This window comes from Centruroides sculpturatus, unplaced genomic scaffold, assembly GCF_000671375.1.
Source record: "Centruroides sculpturatus isolate CEXI.00-Female unplaced genomic scaffold, Cexi_2.0 scaffold1633, whole genome shotgun sequence".
Lineage (NCBI taxonomy): Eukaryota > Metazoa > Arthropoda > Arachnida > Scorpiones > Buthidae > Centruroides > Centruroides sculpturatus.
Genome location: NW_019385927.1, coordinates 25638 through 51694, shown reverse-complemented (window position 1 = coordinate 51694; position 26057 = coordinate 25638). Strand labels below are relative to the sequence as shown.

Here is a 26057-nt window from a genome sequence, read left to right as displayed (position 1 = left end):
AGACGTAATGTGACATTTTCTGCATGTGTCATTTGTTCTATGAGTATCTGTTCTTTGCATCCCCTGTGATTTCTACAGCAACCTTTTTGTTGTTCTGTAAGAACGTTGTGTTCTTCAATATATTTGTATATTTTGTTTGTTGTTGTTGTTGTTTTTTCTTTTTGTACAACAAGATCTTTTAGGATGATGATGGTCTAGGAACATGTACTATCAAGGTCATTTTTTTCAAGTGCACACCTTTATGCCAATCTTATAATGCCTATTTTTATAGACAAGTAATAAACTTTATCGAGCACATTCAAAATTGTCCATTTTTAATTAACCTACAATGTAAAATGTTGTCCTGAGAAGTTTACTTAAAATTCTTTTAATTATCCATTGTCAAACTATCAGCCCCAATTTTTGCAAAAATATTGTGTTATTCATGTAACTTATATAACTTTGCTTTGTAACTTATGGATGAGAAGGAAAGTTTTATGAATGTTAATGAAGAATGTTTTGCTTTCAATAACCCTATGAATGTAAAAAAGCAGCTTTTGTATGATGTGCAAGATGTCATGTGACTTGTTAATAACTAAGGAAAGCAATGTCATTCTGTCTCTTACTTGTCCATTTGCTTTCAATAATTAAAGCATATTTTTTATTTTTTTGTGTTTTTTGTCAATCAAGTAGCCAAATTTAAAAAAATAATAATAAACTTTAATTAAATTTATTTTTAACAGCAGTTCTGAAAATGAATTTTAAAGAAAGAGAAAATACACATTTTCAATAAAAAATAGACAAATTCTGTAAACCTGTATGTTTTACAATTATTTTATGTAACAATTGCATTGATATGGGAAGGGAAAAAGTTCACTCATTGATACATGAACCAGCAATCTCACAAATATGAGTAAGGCATGCTGCTACTAAGCTGTGTGATCTTTGATAAAAAGTTCTTTGAAACTTATGAATAAGTCACTCAGGAGTTTTTAACTTCAATTTTCTTGAAAAGGTTTGAGAAGCTCATTTTTCCCGTTTTGCTCAATAAATCTTCATTCAAAGGTTCATTCATAGAAACAGTATCATAGAAACAGTGAGGACCATGGTGTGTTCTTTCTTGTTAGATTCTTTGTCTATATGGATTAAAAATCCATTCATGATTTGAAATTTTCAGATTTCAAGGGTATATATTTAGTTCAATGCACAATATCTCAACTAATAATTCTCCTGCTGGGTGTTTACATTTTAAAATCTGGAAACAAACAAAAGTATTTATATTTGTCAATGTACTTCATTTATCACAGTTCATGTAAAATATAGTAATGGGAATTTCCTATTATTGTATTTAACATCATAAATTGTGGTATGTGTAGGGTGAGTTAATTAATTTAAACATTATCTGAAAAACAAATGTGTAGCTTTGATGTTATTCTTTGTAACTGAATAATTTAATGAATCCATATAATATCTATACAAACTATGGAAATTGCAAATATAATGAAAGTTGAGTTTTGTCTTATTTCATTATTATTATTATGACAGTGATTCATTATGTTCAAAAATAGAAATTGCAATATTTGAAATTCAGATACTTGGGAAACTTTTAAAAGCAGCAAAAACAATTTAATTATAAATGTTTTTGGTCATTTTTAAAGATCATCCTCACATAGAATACAATAATGAATACAAGTGTCATTTTATGTTCTGACGTTTATTCATTATATTTTATTTTTCTCTGAGTTTAATTTTTTATTGTGCAAAGATGGTCTTTAAAAATGACCGAAACATTCGTAATTAAATTGTTTTTTTGCTGCCCCTAAAGGTTTTCTGAATGTCTGAATTGTTATGTACAGTACAACTAGCTAAATTGTATGTAAATCATATGGAAGAATGCCTAAGTGTGATGCAGAAGTTGGAAAGTAAGTTCAAATGACTATGGAAATTTAGAAAACTGTATAACCTGTAAAAAAACTTATATAAAAATAATGAACTTATATGTTATAATAAACAAAGAAAACATAATAGTTATACAGTGGGTGATCGGTTAACGAACATAATCCGTTCCAAGACTTTGTTCGCTATCCGAATTGTTCGTTAACCGATTATCGATTTACCATAGGTTTCTATGGGAATTTGATTAATTCGTTCTGGAGATCCCCCAAAATAAAAAAAGTATATACTTTTTTACTACGTTTATTCATATGTAATAATAAAAATACATATATACACAGTCTTGCATTTTTATTAGTCATGTTTTTTATGTTTGTGGGGGTTAAAGAATCTATCCAATGTCGATTGCTTTTCTGTCTTATTCGTGATTTTTCAGAAGTAATTAATAGCATTGTAATTGTAGAGATCCCTAGGCCTATTAACCTCAATTTGGTTTGGATGCCATTTTAAGACCGTTGTTATGACATCTTCCTACTTCTTCAAAAGATCTTTAATAGCAGATATCGACATAAATCCGCATTTTCAGAAGAAAACGTAAAAGAATTGTTTCTGTCAGAAATACAAAAGGCTGGAATTACAAGGGAGAGTTTCAAAGTTCAGGGGAATACTATCCGATCGGTATATACTGGGTAGAACGTCGATGTCGACGTGTCCCGCGCTCCGAAAAGTTTCGAATTGTTGCCTGAAGACAAAGGAAGACCAATCGGTATTCGTTATTTTACGTCGCTTCTTGTGTTTGTTCAGTGAAGTGTTCGTTATTCGAACATATGTTCGTTGTCCGATCATAAAAATCTTTCGCGGAAGTGTTCGTTATCCGATTTGTTCGTTAACCGATCACCCACTGTACTATAATTTTTACCAATATAGTATTGGCTTACAAGTGTTACCAGGTGATTTAATTCTGGGCTATAGATACTCAATTACATATTGTTTTTATAGTTTAATCAAAGCTTACTGATAGTTTACCGAATATTTTAAAATTATTGATATTCTAATAAACTTTTTTTATTTAATAGGAACAGGTGAATCTGGAAAGAGTACCTTCATTAAACAGATGAAAATTATTCATGGATCTGGTTATTCTNATCTCGATACGGATGTCGCCTTCCTCTAATAAAATGAGAAATTTTTTAATGTTTTCACGCATTTTATTTTACTGAATTATTGTTTGTTAAATATTTTTTATTATTATTTTCACGCATTTATTACAAATATAGAAATAATTACGAACGGAAGTATATTTGCCTATTTTGTAGAAATAAGTCAAACATGGCGTGTTGTTTAAGCGATGAAGAGAGGGAACAGAGACGAATTAATCAGGAAATCGAAAAACAATTGAAAAGAGATAAAAAAGATTCACGTAGAGAACTTAAATTACTTTTACTGGGAACAGGTGAATCTGGAAAGAGTACCTTCATTAGACAGATGAAAATTATTCATGGATCTGGTTATTCTGATGAAGATAAAAGAGGATTTATTAAACTTGTATACCAAAATATATTCATGGCCATGCAAAGCATGATAAAAGCAATGGATTTGTTACAAATACAATACAAAAATGAAAAAAATACGGTATGTATCAATTAATTGAATTTCAATTGTATTATAGTGTAATTTTTGAATAGAATTCAAAGAATAAATGAAGAAAAACTGGTTTTATCACACTATTGAAAATAAACCTTTAAACTAGCAGATACATTTTTAAAAAAAAGTAACATTTTCAAGTATTGTTTTAGTTCTAATTAAAAGCCATTGTATATATTGTACAGTACATCCATTTTGGACTCATGATGAACTAGAATATATTAAGAGTATTGCTGATGATCATAGCTTTATTTTTTCTGACATATGTAGAAACTTTTCACTATGTATGCTAGTAGGAGAATAGGAGCACAAACTCTGCATATTATTAGTTTAACATTTTATCCATTAAGATTAAGGAACTTGAAATGGTATTATACAATAGTGCTCTAGAAAATTTATAAGTATGCTGATAAGAAGTATAAGATGATAATTTTAAAATAACATTCAAATATAATCTAATTGTATAACAATTATAGAGAAACAATAAAGAATGATGATAAGACAGCAAACCTCTTGTAAAAGATTAATTTTATATGGACTAATTATACAGATGTAATTTTTAAGCTACTATAGAGTGGAGCATATTTATATCCTGGTAGAAAAATTAAATTATTCAAAAAGTACAAATGCAGTTCAAGTCAAATCAAATGAAATTAATTAAGTTAAATGGACTACAAAATACCATATTGAAAATGTTTGCTTCCAAGCACAATTAAATTCTCTAGGCATTCATAAAATTGGTTAACTAATGCAGTATCTGATTGCTGCTAAAATTCCTTTTATTTTGTGACTGATGCAGATCCTGAAGAATCTGTTGCATTCGAAAGAGATGAACCTTATCTTTAGTTGTCTCCCCATATTGCAATATGTTGCAGGGGTTTAAAGTGAGGCTTATGGAGACTATTTGCTACCACTTCTAGCCTTTTCTGGTACATCTAAATCGGGTGTCCAACCCGCAGGCTGCATGCAGCCCAAGGGAAGTTCGAATGCAGCCCAATAAATGTGTACACAAAATCAAAAATTTTTTAAATTATTTATTTATTTATTTATTTCAACAGCATNGTGACTGATGCAGATCCTGAAGAATCTGTTGCATTCGAAAGAGATGAACCTTATCTTTAGTTGTCTCCCCATATTGCAATATGTTGCAGGGGTTTAAAGTGAGGCTTATGGAGACTATTTGCTACCACTTCTAGCCTTTTCTGGTACATCTAAATCGGGTGTCCAACCCGCAGGCTGCATGCAGCCCAAGGGAAGTTCGAATGCAGCCCAATAAATGTGTACACAAAACCGACAATTTTTTAAATTATTTATTTTATTTATTTCAACAGCATAAACTCAAAAAAAAAGTTTCACAAAGCCGTAAACCTTTATACATATTTTATTTTTGAGTGGAAAAGAAATATTTTCAAATACTTAGAATTGTGTGAATGAGGAAGGTATACTAAATAAAGCTGGAGTTGGCTCTCAAAGGAGTATAGACTCAAATTCAGGGGAAAGGAGAAAAAGACCTAAAGATAAAAAGTAGTGAGAAAGGTTAAATAGACCTCCTGTTATGCAATATGGACCCTTAATTTTCCAACCTTCCTCACTTTATCTTTTGTCCTCTTTCTCCTTTTCCCTCATTTGAGTCTATAATCCTTTGAGTCTCAACTCCAGCTTTATATAGTATTCCTTCCAGCGTTGCAAGATTCGGCTACTTTGTGCCAAATTTGGCTACCCTTTTATTAGTTTGATTTAAAAAATATCAGTTGGCACATTGGCTACTTTTTGGGCTACATATTAGTTGAATAAAAATGCACTTTAAAATGGTGTTTTGTCGCTTTTTATTGATTAGAGACCCAAATAAAACAAATATTTGTGTTTTTCAAATAAATTTTTGTTTGTCTCCTTTATAATAAATGAATTCATCTATTTCTAAGTAAAAATTGAAAGTGTCTGTAAAAGTAATTTTTAAAAATATTCTTTTTTGTGGTAAACTTTTAATACTTATTACTATAATCTAGACATATTAATACTTAAATATACTTATATATTTAAGGATCGGGTCAAAATATACTTGTGGCCCAAAACTCTATGACTTCTTCCAATGTGGCCCAGAGAAACAGAAAGGTTGGACACCCCTGATCTAAATCTATCAGTCTAGGATTAAATACTTGTTTGAATTGTTAAACACTTCTTGAGTGCCAACATTCCCTCTATCAAACTCACAATTACAACTCGTTTCTAACAAACTTCAAAAATTACAGTATTTTTCTACTAGTACATGCATATGTCTCACCCTGTAAGTATGGCTTTTTCATATGTCACAAGAATGGAAAAGAGAAGAGAAAATTATACTAAATTAGTTTAGTATGCAACACTACACACATTTCACACATGATATATTTTTTTTCTTCACCAAGTGAGTACAGAAATTCTTTTTGTTGCTTCATCTCACATGATTCTTTGCATTTGTTAATTGAGGAGAATGTTAAAATAGAAATGTCTATTGACACTTTTATACAATTTTCTATATATTTTATATAATAAATTATCCAAGTAAAAAAATTTAAAATTTACATAAAATATCAATATTGTATTCCTCACTGTCTTTCCCTGTTTTTTTATTAATTTGTTAAATTTATTACACTATTGAAAGTATTTTTCTTTTTGTTAAAGCATTTTATTAATAAGATATGGCTTCAATGAGTGCTTTAGAATGCATATGAAAGTTGCCTCATTTAAATTAAGAGTTTCAATCACATGCATGTTTCTTTTATTTCTTCAAAATATGAACAATCATAAGAAGAAAATAACAATAAGAACACTAATATTTCCTTTTATTTTCCATTCTTATGAAGTGATTGTTAACAACCATGAGAGCAGCACTAGGAGTGACTATGTTATAGTCATTGGAGTATTCACTAGTGGTATTCAATATTGTTGAACAATCAGCTATCAATATGATATTTCCCAAAATTGAAGTCAGAAAAATGTACACTGGCTAATATTATCAATATTTGATATAACTGATATCAAGAATTATCAAAATTTATGAACTTGATTTAATGGCCCAATAATTTCTGAAATTTCCTAAATTAAAAGGTTATTTCTGAAATTATTATTATTATCTTCAGAAACTACTTTTTAAATTACCTCAGAAATTGGCATTTTTTATTCTAAACTTGATCAGTTAACAATATCTGGTGATAGATTCATTCTCTTTAATATACCACTGTTTAAATCTAGGATAAATCATAATTAAAAACTCCAATAGTATAAAATTTAATTGGATAAAAATCAGAGTAGAAAAATTCTAACAAAAATTAACATAAGGTAATAGAAAACAGTGGTACTTTATCCTATGGGAAAAAAGGGAAATTGTCTAGGCCCCCACCAACAGGGGACTCCAAAGAAATCTTTTATAAAATCATTATTGTAGTAAGAATATTGAAATTGAAATTTAGTCTATATCTGGTGACCCTAGATGGCCAGTGTGGCACTGGTGCAGGATGCAAAGACACAGTGCAGAACTTAAATCAAATGAGGATAGAGAAGATTCCTCCAAAAATTTCCCTGAAAAAAAATGTTTGAAGTCAACATTACATGGGATTCCCTAATTCAAATTTGCTTGGTCCTCCAAAGCTATAATGTGCCACTGATGGAAAATGATAACATTCTTAAGTTTTCTGACAATTTCTATTAAGCCACATAAAAATACATAATTAGAAATTAAAATATAATTAGCAAAATTAATTTTGCATACAAATGTGAAGCTTAAGTTAGTATATGCTTTGGAAATAAAGCTGTTTAAAGTTGTTGTAGTTCTGATAAAGAATTTTATCAATTAGTAATCAATATTTTGACAACATTAACCTTAATTTATTTGAATTAATAATAAAAAAATTTAACTATTATTTTAACACAGATTTAAATGTAAATTTCAAGGAGAATAATAATTGTCCAATAATTTTAAATAATCAAGTCAGAATTAATTACATTTTATGCTACTATTTTATTATAAACTTAAGTTAATTCTGCTTTTATATAATGTGGTCTGGAAAAATATTCAATTCTCTTTTTTCACAATTTTTGATACAACACTTTTCAAATAAATTTCTTAGAATAAAAATCTCCATTTGATTTTAATTCTAAGAAAAATATTTATGTTTACTTTAAAAAATAAATTTATTATTATTATTTTTATTTTTTAATTTTAGAATTTGCATCTCTTTGATTGTGTGTAGTGACAATCAGTTTTTCATTCTGACTTTATCTCATAATTGATGTAGTCAGAAAACATTTAATTTGATGTTTAATGATTTGTGTATGATTGTTTCCCAAATTTTTTCAGTACAGAATGGTTTTTGTGTGCATTTGTATTGTATGATTAGTGTTAAAAGCTAGAGGTATTTTGGCATTTACTTGGAAAAGTTGCAGAATTTTTGAGACTGTATCTACCATGTAAAAATAGAATTAGGTATATTTTCAGATTTTCTAGGTGAAAAATTTTTTCTTTTTTATTAAAATGTTTTAAATTATTATCTTGTAAAAGTTTTAAAATGAAGTATTGGCTTTTTTTAATTAATTAATAGTGTCATGCAATAACATATTTTTAATTTTAGATTTTGAAAAGCATTGGTGTATTTAATAAATACATATTTATAATTACATAAAATAAGCTTTATAATAATTTTATTTAGGAACATGCGGAATTGGTTAGGTCAGTTGACTATGAAACAGTAACAACATTCAATAAGCAGTATGTAGAAGCAATTAAATCATTATGGGCAGATCCTGGCATTCTAGAATGTTATGATAGACGAAGAGAATATCAATTAACAGATTCAGCTAAATAGTAAGATATCAATTTTTTTATTAATTTATTGTTAAGAATTGGTTTCTAAATAAAATCAACTTTACCATAACTTTAGATTAAACTGAAATATTTTCTGAATAATACAGATAATGATGAATGCTACAATAAATGATAAATATTTGAGATCTGTCAACAATTAAATTTAGTAAATTTATTAGTTTTATTTAACCCTTTGGTGGTGCACCTTTTAGTGTTTTGAGAGAGCATGTTGTGACTATTACACTACATATATAATATCACTTTTTATTCTCTAATAATTAATATTTTTTTGAAAATATTGATGAAATAAAAGAAGGAATTATTCTTAGAATGTTTTATTGAATTATGAAGCATTTAAATAATTAAAAATATGTCACTTCATTACAGTCTGTTGCTTCCCTTTACACCTGGTACATATATTAATTATATGACTTTTTGCAAACATTTTTATCATAGTCTTAACAGATGAATTTTGTTCAACTGTTCTTGTCTTCTACAAAAATGCCATCTTGTCTAATTAGCCAATTGTTTGGACTCACTGTCCTGATTATATTCTACAATATCCCTATCTTCTGACTCAAATTGTGTCATAATCAGTCTTTTTTATAACTTTTTTCTTTTTTCCTATTAGTTTTTTGACATCATGTTCTAAAGCACCATCCAACTCCTTTAGGCTCAAAGTTGTATGAGAGCGAGAAACAACATGAAAATCTAGCCATCTCAAATGCTGTTTGGTATATTTTCAAACTAATATAAGTCTAAAAATTTATTGAAAGCTATGACATTGTTCAATAAAGATATATATTTAATAAATACGCAAAATATAAGCAACTTTTTCAAATACATTTAAAAAATGAATTTGAATGAATGAAACAAAGTAATCACAAATTATATTTATATCATAAGGTGCATAGTACATGTACACCTCAGTTACAGTATCACATATTTCAAAGTTGAAAAACAACAAAATCGATAAACACAAAAAAATATTTGATATGTAGATAGTAACTTATGGTATGAATGGAGAATATTGAAGAGCACAACTGCACCACTTATGTACTGTACAATGTCTTACAAGACATTATTGAAATTTTGCATTATCTCAACAAATGGCTGATAATGAAGCATCATCAACCACTTGTTAATGACTAATAAATAAAACCAAGACAAATAAATTTTAACATTTATTGTTTTAATTATTACTTGTAGTACAGTGGTTTAATTTGCTGGAATTTCTTATTTCAATTACAGTAATACCTCGACTTCGCTACCCCAACTTATGCGAACTCGAAGTTATGTGATTTTCAAATCTCATCGATTCGTCTTTTGTTTGAACGCCATGCAACTCTTGATTACTCACTACCTCCACACTATTGTTCAGCTTACATGTTCAGATGTGTTGCGTGGAATTGACACATAGCTACAATTTATTTTGTGTTATTTACAGTAGAGCATAGATTATCCGACCCCTGATTAACAGTCACATCAGTTAACCGACCGTTCTAGTCGGCAAATTTCAAATGTCTGCTAGTGATGTGGCATTACAATATTTGGCTATGTTTTGGCTATTTTAATATTATTTTTGTTAAATTTTTGCATGTTTTAGCTGGCATCAACTGTTCGACCATTGAAGGGAGGGCAGTATTTAAACGAGACTTAATTTTCTAATTATGAGTGGTTGTTTGTTTCGTGAGCAATAAAACAATTTAAAAATATTTTTAACGATACAATAGCGACGATTATTATTTTTTAAAAAAATTTGTTAGGCTAAACATCAATGAAAATTCAACGCAAAGTTGGTTAATAGCAATACACTAATAAACTAATTACATGGGTTGGTTAATAGCAATACACTAATAAACTAATTACAACCTAAACATTAGGAATACTAATATTTTAATATACTCTACTAATAGTGTATCTTTTCCCTTCTTTTCGGTTATCCGATTTTTTCAGTTATCCGACCAACCTGAGTCCCCAATTGAGTCAGATAATCGATGCTCTATTGTATTTCTATGTTTGTTATATCTATGGAAACTTGAGAGACTCTATGTGGTGATTTCTTGTAACTGTGAACGAATTAAAAGATGAGATAAGATTAATGAGAATATTTATTAGCTTACATACATCCGACTTGGATTTTACACACACTGCAAAATTATACTCCGACTTATGCGAATTCGACTTACGTGGTTATCGCTCAGTCTCACCTATTGCATAAGTTTGGAGTATTACTGTATATATTAACTGTTGTTACAGATAATGTTGCAAAACAACTGATTAATTAATAATAATAATTCATCAATTATAGTTAATAAATTTTCAAATTATACAATTTTTTAATTGTTTCAACATGTTCTTTTAATGTTAGAATTAATGTAACCAGAATTTATACCAATTATGGTCATATTTACTTACTTTGTTTAATATTACCAGTCTGTTATTAGTAAAGGCAAATCCCAAATGATTACAATAAGTGTATTTTACTGTATATGCAGTTTAAAATTTTATGAATAATTATTGATTCATGTTTTTCAGCTATTTAAATGATCTTGATAGAATATCTACCTCTGATTATTTGCCAACTCAACAAGATATTTTACGTGTTAGAGTTCCAACAACTGGGATAATTGAATATCCATTTGATTTGGATTCCATTATATTCAGGTATGTTGAAGTTGTCAAATTTTTTAATATATATTTATAATGAAAATATTGAATCTCTAATTATAATTGCAGTATATTAGTTCATTTTTATTAATTTATTATTTAGATCAGTGATTCCCAAACTTTTTTCACCCACCACCCCTTGGTTCCATAAACTTACACCCAATGCCCCTAAACCATTTTCCCTTGTTTGAGAAAGGCTTGGAAATATTCTTAGAAAAACTTTTCTGTTTATCTCACACTTATCATACATTGTTCTCCACATCTGGAAACCATTAAATGCAATGTTTCTTCTTCTTCTCTGTTTTAACAGAGGATGGGAAAAGATTGTCAGTGATCCAACCTTCACCTATGGGTACTGTTCAGTTACCCTGCCATCCACTTGCTTTTTTAACCCCGTTAGATTTACTCACTGCCCACAGGGGGCAGTAGCATCCACTTTGAGAATCACTGATTTAAATAAAATTAAAATAGATATTCTGTTTAAAATATGTTTTCCAATATTAAAAATTATTTTATTATTGCATAAATTACTGAAGGTTGCTATTTTATTCATTTTTAAAGCTAATAGAAGTTTTAAAAATTAACTTAATTTTTGTCTAATTCAGTTAGTTATTATGTTTTAAAATGTAATATATCAGGTTGTTACAAAAGTTCTGTCAGATTTTTTTATATGCATTACTTTTAAGTTAAGTTTTAGCTTGACTATGGTAGTACATGTCGACAAGTTATGTATTGTTTTATAGTGCAAACTTCTGTATGTATTATGCAACACTTATCTTTTCAAAAATGCAACATATCTTTGTTTTTGGGGTTTTGGATGAGACCTATTCTATGAGTTCAAACTTGGCCACAAAGCAAGTGAAGCAACTTGTAACAGTAATAAAGCATGGGATGACAAAACTGCTAATGAATGCACAGTATAATGTTGGTTTGAAAGTTTCAATCTGAATGAATTGGACATTGTCCATCAGAAGTTAACTCAAATACAGCCAGCAGTGGTGAATTGAAGAGGCCTCATCTTACTTCATGATTATGCTTGTCCTCATGTGTTACAAGTCATCCTCCAGAAACTGAACCAGTTAGAATATGAAGTTCTCCTTCATCCATCCTATTCACCAGGCCTTCCCCCTTAGACTACCATCTATTCAAGCATCTCAACAGTTTTCTCCAAGAGAAAACATTCCTCCAACAAAGCAGAGGTGGAAACCACCTTCAAACAGTTCATTCAGTCCAGAGTGCCATAGTTTTTCAGCATGGTATAAATACACTTGTAACTCTATGGCAAAAATGTATTGTTTATAATGGAGGTTATTTCAATTAAATAATCTTATTTTTAGCAATGATATGCTGTCTCAAACTGACAGAACTTTAGTAACAACCTGATATTTTAAAAACACATAACAAAAAAATTTTTTTTTGAAAATGTTATAATTTTATAAAACATCATACTGAATTGAAAGTTTTTCTATTTTATTATTATGTTGAGTTTACTGGGTTATATTCAGTTGACACTGGTTGCTGTGTACTATGCCATACCAGAGTAAAGGCATGGCAACCATAACAAGACAAAAATTAAATAAGTGTGTCAATGTGTGTGTTCAAATTCAATAATTTTCTAACAGTATTACATGTATTCAATACAGTGGCCTTCTGTAGTGTGATGTATGTGTTTCTATTCAATTGTAATGTTCTCAGATTTTTGTGTAGTTGTATCACCTGTAGAGGAGATATCACACACACTATCCATCCTCCACAGATGCTTTATTTCCTGGACGAGTTCTGTGTACTTGCTGATTTTCTTCAGTGCATGTGTTTGGAATGAATATGTCTATAATGTATATGATTTTATTGTGTTTGTCAATGAGTGTGATGTCTGATCTGTTGTGGTAAATTGTTTTTTTCTGTGATTATGGCTGTCATAGTACATTTTGTGCATGTTGTTTTTCAATACTTATTATTATTTCAATTTATTTCACTCCAATGACTTAGGTTTATTAATGATATCTTTAAGTGTTATCCTTTGTTCAAAACACTTTTAAAAAGTAATACTATAATTTGTAAATGAAGATATTTTAACATATTACTTCAAAGATCTATATACCACGTTTTTATTTAAGGTCAAATAACTGATAAAATTAATTCAGACAATTTTATTATTTTATAATTTAATTTAGAATGGTTAATAAATTTAACTTAAAAAAATATTTTTTAATTTGGAATCTAATAAATAATGTACTTGGATATTAGAAATGTAATAAATTTTACAAATAGATCTTTGGTACTTTAAAACAGAAAATATTAACTGTTTAGCGATTTTTGTTTTGCTTATATTGTTCAATTAATCATTTTGTCATATGTACAGTATTTATTTATGTATGTGTGTATATCTGTACGAGTCCGTTTGAAAAGTTCTGCTTTCTATGCAATAGTTTTAATAGTGTGTGTGAACTTTATATCTATTGAAAATTTGGAATGTCGTATACCAGGAGATGTCATTATTTTTTTCACGTAGTCATGATTGCTGCCCGCACATATGCCAATGTCAGCAAAGAAATTAGGTGTGTTTTCCTGGCACCAACAATACGTATCTGTTTGCACTTCCACATTGCTGATGTAACTGAATCCCTTCAAGCGTTCTTTAAGCTTCAGAAAAAAAAAAGATACAGGTCTTCACTATGACACAAGTCAACAAACACAGGATGCATTTAGCATCTCAAATTTAAAGAGAATTTTATAACACTTGTACATCTGAATCACACAAATTCACACCTTTCAAATTCTTTTCTTTTTCTGAAGCTTAAAGAACACCTGAAGAGACACTTACACCAGTCTTGCAGACGTACATCACTGGTGCCAGGAGAAGACATCTGATTTCTTTCCCAACACAATGCAACAACTTGTCTGATATTGATATGTGTGAACAAGAATGGTGACTATGTTGAAAAATAATGAGACACTCTGAACATTCCAAGTTTTCAGCAGACAGTTATTGTAAGTATATTATTAAAATGATTGTATAGGAAACAAAATTTTTCAAAATCGCTTCATATATATGTACATTTTAATTAATCCACTGGAATAACTTGAAAAATATTTATCTGGCAGAAAAATTCATCCCACCAAAATTGTTAGACTTTAAGGAGGCCACAAGATGGTGTTGTTGGTTTCATCATAGATGGAACTACAATTGGTGAAAATGAGGCCAACTTCATTTTCTTAAATGGAAACCCCATTTTTTATTGCATATTATATGCATATTATGATATAAAAAATAAACTTTATCTGAAATATTTTTTTCGAAAGATACATTAATTAGAAGTTATGAGCATTTGAAGTTTTACCATAGCCTCCATGTATTATGTGTATATGCATGTATCTGTGGATATCTGTGAAATTCATTCAAAAGGGATGAAAAATGCAAAAATATATATATTAGAAAACTATTATTTTGGAATTATTCTTTTTCTTCTTCAAATAATAAACTGATACAAAAGCTTGTGCAGTATGTTTAAGTTTGTAAAGAGAAGATTGTTGATTTTGATTTCAAATAATAATAATTTTCACATATTTTCTTCTTTTTTTTTTTTTCTTTCTGTTATTCCAGTGGATATTATATAGAAGGATGATCTTATTTATTATATTTATTATGCAGCAGTCAAAAGTTATACCTTGTTCTAGCATAAACCTACTTACCTGAATCCTACCTTTGTTCCTCAAATAATAACCTTTTCTACATTATCAGCCATTTGATTACTATTGAATGTTTTTACTTACTTCTGAAATACAGTCCGTCTATCTTTTATCAGTGGTTTCACCCATCAGATCAATGTTTTGTCCCAAATTACAATTAAGTAAGATATGTTCATTTTAGCATCTGATATATTCTTTGTAATATCCAATATCCTTCTTTTTTATATAATATTTTTGAACGAATCCTTCTTGTTGCTTAGAGTTTATAGTTAAGTCAAGGTAATATAAAATTTTTTGTGAAATAGTTAAATTTACTGATACTATATGGCATTACTAAACTCCATCTATTTTTGTTTTCTAATGTTTCTCTGTTTTATATTTATTATAAAGAAAATAATTGCTTTATTTGTGAGACAGATTGTAAATTTATGCATTTCAAAACACACATTTAACAGTTTTTTCAAATACAGTGGAATCCACTTATTATGATCACTTTGGGATTTGCAACTTTTGATAACAATAACAGCTGATAACATTATTGAACTCAATTTATTAAAAATCAATTACAATACGAATGTGTATAATTTATATTTGTCACAAACTGTGCAGTACCTTAATACATTACACATTTATACACATATATATATTATTACATATATATATATATGCTACATTTCTTATAAACAAGTGATTTTAACTCAATAGATCAAAAATCTAAACTAGAGAAATCACAAGAAGAATATTTATCTTGAAGGTATGCATCAAGTAAAGATCTGTGTGGTACATGTATTTTCTAAGAATTTTTGTCATGTCCCTAAAATATGTAAAAGTTAAAAGGTATGCTTCAATTAAAAGTATGTTTCAAAGAAAAGTCCACTTAGTATAAATTTTTAAAGAATTTTTATTGTTTGTCCCCAAGTGTAATTATTACAATTGATAACAATAGGCAGATTATTTTAAACTAATTTTACAATGTGAATGAAACAGAAAACTGGAATCTGAGAATTTTAATCTCATTATACTTGTGATTAGAATACCTTGTTGTAATTAATATTAGTTGGTTCTCATTATATCAAATATTTTGTTTTATTTATTTATATATTCAATACAATCAGTAAAGTCTTTGTAGATTAGAGATTACTTTATAACAATATATATCATAACAATAAAAAAGATCCTCTAGATAAAAGCAATTACACTATACATAAATAAAAAGAATAGATAAATGCAAACAAATAAATAAAACAGACATTTGTAAAAAAAAATGTGTAATTTTATATGATGTAAGACTTTTTTTGTTACTTTTTGTTTTTATTTTTTTATGCTTTATTACCATTTGCAATTTACATTTTTTAAATTGTATTTTAAAATCACATATATTTTAAAAATATATATATGTATAAAAATATAATACTTTTGTAAATTTTCCTTGTATTTTATTTTTTCTTTGTGAATTCATTATGTTTAGTAACATCTGTTTTTTATGTTAACTTATATTATTACTTTTTTAATTTAGTTTATGTAATTTTAATAGAATGTTATATTGTTAATCAGGAGAAGCACTTCTTGCCCATGGCATTACCTTTATGATCAATTAATAAAGAATAAAGAAATGATCTTTCAGTTGATCAAAACAAATGATTGTTTCACTAAGAGATAAAGGTGAAGCAAAAAAGTTATAGTATCTATCATCAGTTGCACTCAGTCTATTTCAAAAGTGTTGAAGAAGTAGTGTACAATCTTAGTTATGGCTTTGAAAATGACAGGAAAAATGCAAGATGAAACAGATGCACATCTGCTTCAAATGACAACCAGTTAAAACAAATTGTGAAAGTAAAACCAACCATTTCCATATTTCTAAACAATGTCATCATTTGTGGAAAGCTCATGGCAGCATGGTGTTCTAAGAACAACTGTTAAGCAATTGCATGAAATGGAAATGAACTGTTATGTACCAAAATGCAAGTCTTTATTAATTGATGTCTGCATAGAAGTGACAAATTAAGTGATACAAAGAACATATTTACTGGAAAAAAAAGAGCAGTGGTTACAAGTGGTTTTTAATGTTAAGTCAATATTTTGTGTATCCTATAGAGACAAGGGTATAATGATCTGGAAAACAAAACATGAAGTATTTCCTTCCAGTTCTAGTCTACCATGAAAAACTCTGTAAAGTTTCCATAGAGTTTGATGATCTGGAGCTATATGAAAGTAAAGGCATAAAAGAACTAGTAATACTGTATATGATTGTAAATTGAACATTATATCAAGAAATTCTGGAATATTTCTTGTTACCTTCAATGGAAAACATGTTTGGTGGTGCTGATTGCATTTTCCAGCATTACAATACATTAGCTCATTCATTAAGCACTACTAAGAAATGACTTAATGAGTATAATGTTCAAGTACTGACATGGTCTCACAATTCACCAGATCTCAGTTCCACAGAAAACTTGTAGGGAATCATGAAGAAAAAGCTAGCTAAAGAAAAAGAAACTTCAAAAAGTGAATTAATATAGAAGATAAGGAATGTCTGGCATTCAGTTCAGTGGGAAGACTGTGCCAAATTAGTGCATAACATGCCATCTGGATTGCAGACTGTAATCAAAACACATAGAGCACCAACAAAACACTAAATAAAATTAAAACAACTTTATTCATTTATTGTTACTTTTATTTTTTTATAAATTGCATTATTGTGTAATTTTTTTTGAAGTTTTCTACATTAGTCTAATATTTTGGCATAAGGAGAAAGATATCCTAAAATTTTGTCACACTGTAATTATGTTTCATTTCAAAATATAGTAAAACCTCAATTTAATAGATAAAATTTCTGGTTTATGTCATATGTGAAAATTAACACCTTCTTAATTTTAAAATGCTTTTTATATGTAATTAAATTAACAAGTTTTAAAAAAAATCCAGAATCACCACTTATTATCAAAACACATTTGCAACAGGAGTGTTTTGATGCATCATTGAAGATGAATGAATAGGAATATTTTTTTTTTTTTTTTTTTTTTTTTTTTTTTTTTTTTTTTTTTTTTTTTTTTTTTTGTCAAATTTAAATTTTGTTTTCTTTCTAAGAATGCTATTTATTTGTTTAGTTAAATACAATTCAAGTGCATTTTCATAAAAAAATGAAAAATGTTTGTTTATTTATTTCAATTTAGATTGTATATGTGTTTATTACAGTCTCAGAACTATGATAAGTACAGTACATAACCACAAATACATACCAGAAAACTTTTCTGTAAAATTAAATTCTCATACATGCTTAATTTTAATTTCACAAACATATGCTACATAAGTAAAAACAGATAAATTAACTAATTTGTCAATTTTTTTAAAATGCATTTAGATAACCTACTTTATTATATAACAGACTTTTGGCATTAAACATTCATTGTCCAAATTAGTCCATTAAATTGAGGTTTTACTGTATTTGTGATTAAATCAAATGCTTTATGCCATTTGAGAGAGCATCTTCATACACTTTTTATTAATGCTTAGTTTTTTGCAATATATGCTAGCAATTATTTTGAATTCAATGTTATTTAATATAGTACTTTCTTTTTTATACAAATATTCTAATATTTTGGTATGAAGTTGTAGTTCTATTCCTGGTGTTATCCAGCTCTTTATCTTTCTTACTATTTTTCTACTAATTCATTCATTATTACTAAATTTCTAATTTCACTTCCTTTGATATTAGTTTTAACATCCTCTGTCTGAGTCCAGCCTTATTTTAATCTTCTGGAAAAATATAAAGGACAGTCTAAAACTCTATAATTTCTTCTTTATTTGGTTCTTCTGGTATTCCTACTTCTCTCTCCATTTATATTTTCATAAAAGTGTCTTTGGTTTATCATAAAAAGTTGATTCTGACTAAACTGTTCAATCCCATATCTAGTCATCTTAACTGAAACTGCAACAATTTACTCTCTGACCATCTGCTCTGATTTTCTGTTATCAAGATGATTTTTTTTTTTTTTTTTTTTTTTTTTGTCTTTTAGCTTGCTAGCATATGACCTTAGTCTTCTGATTTTCCTTTCTGGTCTAATTTTCCATTTTGATGTGTTACTATATTGTCTTTTTAGAGATTTATTTATTTCATATCCCAACTCTACAGTTATCACTATTGTAATACAGTATATAAGCTGGTACATTTCATGCAATGATGCCATCCCAACAGCCTTAGCAACAATAGCCTTGTTCAAGTTGTTAAGGGCTTGTGTCAGATACTTTGTCACCATTGAAATTTGTTGTAATAATCTTTTCCAATCTTGTCCTTTATTCATATGTTTAATGATTTTTTTCTTTTAATCAATTGGCAATCTCTACCAGCTATACTCTGTTTCTAATGGCAATAAAGCTATTAGAAACAGAGTATAGCTGGTGCTATCTACTCATATTCTGGTTGTGCTTCTCTATTTTGTTCTACATCTTCATGTGTTATCTCAATTTCTTCTGCTTGAGTATCTGGCATCATTTGTTATGAATTTGCTTGAGTATTTCTTTGTACTTTCTGATCACTAGACCTTTATTTATTTTGTGTAATTTCCAATTCAGTGAACTCATTATTCCTTTCTATAAATCTTTGCTAATCTGCAAGCCATTGTTTTAAGATATCCAAATCTAGATGAGTTTGAAAGGTAACAAGCTTAAAATAATAAGTATAAACTGACACTTTTACAGTTGTTGACTTTCATTTTTGATCTTGTAACAGAATTATGAGGACAACAATTTAGTTTTAATTTCTCAATGTCAATTTGTAATATTCTTTTGAAATTTTAGATAATGATAATAAACACAAAACAATGTTAAAAATCAATTATCAATGTTTGATGATAATTAAGACATTTTTACATTATTTTTGAAATTAACTGCATTTTTGAATGTAACATAATTATAAGGTCACTATATTTTTGGAAAAGTTCATATCATTTAATATTTAGTTGGACCGCCTTTCATTTAAATAACATCAAACACACTATCAGGCATACTTTGAATCAATTTTTGCAATTGTTTCACTTCAATATTTTCTCAAGCATCCATAATTGCTAATTTTAACTGGTTTACTTGAGAATAATGCTTGTTTTGACCATAAACTATTTTTATTATTATGCTCCATAAATTTTCTGTTGGACTAAGATCTGGACTTCTAGAAGGCCAATTTAATACATTTTTTATGTTTTCATTAATAAACCAGCTCTTAGTAGATTTTGATGCATGGAGTGGAGCATTGTCTTGTTGAAATATTCAATTATTTTCACTAATTAAAGGTCCAAATACAATTAAATTATTTTTTAACATATTCTGATATTTTGAAGAATCTATTTTTTCATCAACAATGGCAATATCAGTTTTCCTATTGAATCCAAAAACATTCCAAACCATTACAGTGCCACGTCCTAACTGACTACTTATTCTAATTTGGCTTCTCTTTCCACACCATACCAGCAATATCCATAACCATCTAGTCCATCTAAATTCTACTTTTTCCATCAGAAAGCACAACTTTTTCCCATTCCTTGGTCCAGCTTATGACAGATTTAGCCCATTGAAGTCTTTGTTGCTTATGAACAGGTGTCAAATTAGGTATCACTTTCATTGCAATATTTTATGTTGTTATCATGAACATCACCATATCATCTGATGGGACACAGATTTTGATAAATTAGCAGCTATCTGTCTAGTAGATAGCTGCTAATTTACTTGTGTTTAGTAAGGAAAAAACCTTTTGTTTATCTCTGTCATTTAATTTTTTTCTTGCATCTACTTCTCTTCTTCTCTTCATTTTCCATAATTTTCTTGTTTTGTCTGTATATTGGTCACAGCAGTTTTAGAATGATTAATTATTGTAGCTATTTCTCTGAAACTTCCTACCATCTTGTAATTCATATATATTTAAAATTTTAGCCTTTGAAAGTTCACTATTTCTCAGCATTGTGTTATTAATGCTCAACACTGTTAAACTGTTAAGATTTCAAAAGTTAAAATGATTTTCTTTTATATAACTTGGTGTGATGTAATAACCTTTCATTCAATTGTTCATTAAAATATGTTTACATTTGTAGAGTATTATTATTCTAAACTATTCATAATTAACTATCTTTATAATTCTTCTTGCTGCTATTGACTGATTTTCTTTACAGTCTTTATCTTTTCTTCCTTTTTTTTTTTTTTCTTATTGGTTCATCTGGAAATTTATGAAATTTCAAATCTGGATATTTCTTATTGTTGGCACTGAGGCAAACAACAATTAACCAGCATTTCAAAAACACCTAAATAACTAAAAGCAATTTTTAAACATTGTATACACATGGGATAGACGAAACAGAAGCTACCTATCCATAAGCCCAATACTAGCTCTGCCTATTAGTTTCAAAAAGTGCATGCCCTATTTTGTTGAAGTTCCTGAGTCTTGTAGCCCATTTTTTACCAACTATCTGGTCACAGACCAGTAGGCTTAAATGCACTTTGATCTAAAAGTGCACCAAGTGTCCAGATATTATTAACACTTGACTTAGTCCTTATTGTCCTGCAGTGACTAATCTGGTATAAGGTTTGTTTTATGTGTTTGCATCATAGTTATTGGATTCTGACACATTTGGTCTGGTTCCTCATGAAAGGCCTGTTTGGCTTCAGTGTCCCTTCAGTTTAGCACCTTACCTAGCACCTTAACAAGGTAGTATCCTGATGATCCTTACAATTAACCACTTATGCTAAGTAACCACAAATCCTCTCAGTTATTCAGAAAAGTAACATTTCAAAATGTTATTTAAAAAGAAAATTGTAATGATATTGATTGAGTTTCATTTTTCTAATAGCATTTAAAAAATAGAAGAAAAAGTAAACAAGCAAAATGCATTTCCAGTACTCTATGCTCTTTTTACCAATTTAAAAGGTAAGAAAAATGTACAAACTTAAAATATTTATACAATGTATGGAGATGCTATAGTTAAGAGTGAAAATATTGTTTACAATAGTATTTGTATTTTAAAGTCAGAACATTTTGCCTTAAGAATGTTGACCAGATCATTCACTGTTCAAGTAAAGATATCAGAGATAACCAATGCTACATAATTTGAGAGATTACTAAGATTCTGAAAACATCAGATAGCACTGTATTTGAGCAATTAAAGCATCTTAATTATGTCATCACTATGATGCTAATAATTATATAATTTGACAAAAATTATATTTCCACTTGTGCTTCATCACTGGTTGCAACAAAAATGACCCATTTTGAAGGGACTTTGACTATCTCATGTCTTATTTTACAAACCTAGTTTAATTAAAATTAACCATTTGATGTTGGAAAGTGCATTCACTTCTAATACATTCATAAGTTATGATGTATTTGCAACACTTTTTTGTTCCTTTTTTAAGAATACATGACTAAATTACAGAGGAAATGATTTAAGTTATTTTTGAGAAAAAATGGCTAAGAAAAGATTGAATTCTTATTTGTTTTGGTCTGCTAAATTTCTGTAATGACGAATTTTGATGCCCTATTGAATAGCAAAATCATTGAAGCATTTCTTTGCATAAAAAATAGGAAATTCTTCAAGAACAGTCATGAAGTAAATAGCTGGAAAAAAGTACTTACATTATTGAATAAATTATCAATTGTATGCAAAAATTTTCTTTTCAACTTTCTTTAAAAATTACTTTGAACTTTCTAATCAACTCAATAAATTTTTGATTATCAGTTTTAGTAAATATGTGGTATATTAAAATATTTATAAAATAAAATAGAAAATATATTAATGAAGTAAGGAGAATATCAACTTATGGATGACAAAATCAACTATTATGACTTAATTGACAGTACAGTAGTGTGTCAAGTATCCAAAAATCAGTTACTTGAAAAATTGATGAACTTAAATTGACTTAACAGAGTACTAATTTCAAAAATTACAAAGTTTTTATGTAATAACAATTGCCTAAGATCTTCTGTTGGCTCTATTGAGCTATCTTGTTGTCAACACTGGTGTAAAACAAAGCAAAATAAGTAATTTCTGTTTAAAAATATAATTGTAAAAACAGTAGAGTCCCAGAAACTTGACTCAATAACTAGACATGCCATAAAACTTGTGTCATTCAACAAAGGAAAAAGTGCATGTAATCTAATTTTTTTACCTCTAACTAGGATCAAATAAGTTATTATTCTTTATTGGTGACACTTGTTAATAGCATCAATTCCACATGTTAGCAAAGAATATAACTTTTTTCCCAAGGTGCCACTTCAAAATGCCACTAACTTGAAATTAGCCATTGAATAGTCAATAGTTTTTTTTAATTAAACTTTAACTACAAATAGAAATATTCACTATTGGTATGTAGTTAATACATACATGAATTTGTACATATAATAACTTTACGAAAATTTGCAGTTTAAATTAGCATTATTGCAATGCCATATAACTCATTGTTTTTGGTAACTCATCACCTTTTCATCCACATTAAGTCAAGTTTTTGGGAATCTACTGTAATTAATTTTATGTGGTACTGTACTTTATTTAATAATAATTTTACTATTATATATTTTTATTTTAATTCAAAGTTTTATCAGTATGTTGTAAATTCCAATGAAAGAATAGTGCTCATTTTTAATGAATTAGATAAATTTTTTTTGTTATCTCTTATCATATATGTATTAAATTTCTATGCCTTAACACTTTTACTATTATACTGTACTAAAATTAAAATTATTTTTACTTTAACATATTTATCTTTTTATTTTATTTTTAATTTTTATAAAAAATGAAAAATTACAAATTATTTTATTTCACATACTATTTTTCAGTTTAGTTGCATTAATTTTTCTCCTTTTTACTTATTTAGAATGGTTGATGTTGGTGGTCAAAGGTCTGAAAGAAGAAAATGGATACACTGTTTTGAAAATGTTACATCTATAATTTTTCTTGTTGCCTTAAGTGAATATGATCAAATTTTGTTTGAATCTGATAATGAGGTAGTATAAATTTTAACTTGTAATATTGTGTTGATATAGTCAATTTATAATGTATATTCTAAATACATAAATATGAATTCTTATTTTCCAATTTTTATCACACTATCAAGATTTCAAAAAGTCTAGATAGAACATACACAATAATATACTTTCTAATTTTTTAAAAAACTAATTTGTACAAAAAGTATGCTTTATCTTTTTTGAAGATTAAAATGTTTTTAAATCATTTTATGTTAAAATAATGGAGATGATTATATATTGAATATTAAAAATTTCATAAATAGTAGAAGGCTATAGAGATTTTTTTGTAAATTTATATTTAAAAATGTTTTCAGAATAGAATGGAAGAAAGCAAAGCATTATTCAAAACCATTATTACTTATCCCTGGTTTCAAAATTCTTCTGTCATTCTTTTCTTGAATAAGAAAGATTTATTAGAAGAGAAGATCATGCATTCACATTTAGTTGATTATTTTCCAGAATTTGATGGTAAGTTTAGTTTTTAAAAATATTTGAATAAAACACTTGCAAATGTTAAAGCAAATATGCTTTAACATTTTCAAAATAAAGCAAAAAAAATTACTTCACTAAAATTTAGATAATTAGAGTTTTTTATTGTTAAATTTATGAAAAACACATATAGAAAAATATATTTTTTTTCGGACTCAATTATATGTATAGTTCGAAAGGAAATATATTTTTCTATATGTGAATTCGTCCTGGCAAACATTTTTTTAATGTATTTTTTTTTTTTTTTATGAAAAACACTTTTAATAAAATGTTTCAAGTGTTTTCAACATCTATGCTATAAAATTTAAAAACATTTGAAGTATTAAATGTTTTTGGAAATTTAACATGAACAAACTGACTAATTGTCTTCATATTGGTGTATACCATCATTAGTTTGTAATTTATTAAAAAATTAATTTCGAAAATTTTATAGCAAGATCCTGTTTTAAATGTTATTTAGTCTATTCTATTTGTATTCCTGTGGAAAGTTGAAAGCATGTCACACACAATTTCATAAAATTTATACAATTAATAAGAAAATAATTTCTGTAAGATTAAAATGAGACATCCTAAATATCAACAATTGTATATCTAAAGAAATCTTTGTAAAAATATAAGGAATCATTGCAATTGTAGATGTGCTATAAAGAATGAAAATTAATCACATTAAAAACATAAATTAACAGAAATAGCTGAAAACTAATGTACTATTATGTTAACAAATGTAGATTAAGTAACTTTATACAAAGTTTCTTAAGGTGATTAAGAGCATATCACAAAAGACCTGTACAATTCAAATAATCATTTGCATGGAAAAGGAAGCAAATCCATGTTCTTTGTATTAATAATCTCATTTATGATAGTTTTTGGTATATTAAAATGTACACATTTATGATGCAATGAATATTCGGTTACTATTTGATATTCTGCCTGTGTTTCGCTATTCACCCGAATACCGAATATGTAATCAATCATCATCATCATCAACCGTTATCAATCCACTGCAGGATGAAGGTCTCCCCAAGCCTCTTCCACAATCTTTTGTTTTGAGCACTTCGCTTCCATGTTGTGCCAAGATGTCTCTTGATCTCATCAACCCACCGAGTGTGAGGACATCTTCTTGGTCGTTTCCGATCTCTAGATATCCAATCAAGAACTTCAGATGTCCAGCAATGATCAGTTCTTCTTGCAATATGACCAGCCCACTGCCACAAGAGGCAGTGGGCTGGTCATATTGCAAACGATGATATCGGTAACTCCTGTCATTTTCTTGATCCATGTTATACGTTTCTGATCTCTCCTTGTTATGCCAAGCATACACCTTTCCATGTTCCTTCGGGTAGTCTGTAGTCTTTGGATCTCTGATTTTCTAAGAGTCCAAGTTTCTGATCCATAAGTGAGAACTGGCAAGACACACTGATCAAAAACCTTGCGTTTCAGGCACAGGGGCATCTGTTGATTTTTCAAGACTACAATTCCTACCAAAAGCACTCCAGCCAAGTTTTACATGTCTGCTTATTTCCTTGATGTTGCCATCCATTGATATTCTTTGTCCCAGGTAAATGTAAGCATCTACCTTTTCCAATTCCATGTTATCTATTAGTAGTGTTTCTTCACATACAAAACTGTTGTACATAATTTTCGTCTTGTTCAAGTTCATTTTTAAACCAACTTCTTTACTTTTGTTTGCAAGTTCTTGAATCATGTCCTGGAGCTCTGAAGGGCTATCTGTAATGATGGCTACATCGTCAGCAAATCAAAGATGGGTCAGGTGGTCTCCATTTATCAGTACATCTTTATTATCCCAGTTCATTGATTGAAAAACACTTTCTAATACATTTGTAAAAA

General features: G+C 28.2%; 1 protein-coding gene across 6 annotated transcripts in view; it reads left to right on the top strand.

Moving 5' to 3' along the window:
• The window catches only part of LOC111612620 (G protein alpha q subunit-like), a 102493-nt gene that overhangs the window by 54919 nt on the left and 21517 nt on the right, over positions 1-26057 (top strand). For 5 of the 6 annotated variants that reach the window (XM_023353857.1, XM_023353859.1, XM_023353858.1 and 2 more), the window contains exons 3-8: positions 2949-3008; positions 3380-3504; positions 8202-8356; positions 10895-11023; positions 23570-23699; positions 24035-24188. In XM_023353857.1, the coding sequence (XP_023209625.1) occupies positions 2949-3008; positions 3380-3504; positions 8202-8356; positions 10895-11023; positions 23570-23699; positions 24035-24188 (753 nt within the window). The other variant, XM_023353855.1, reaches the window with a different exon arrangement.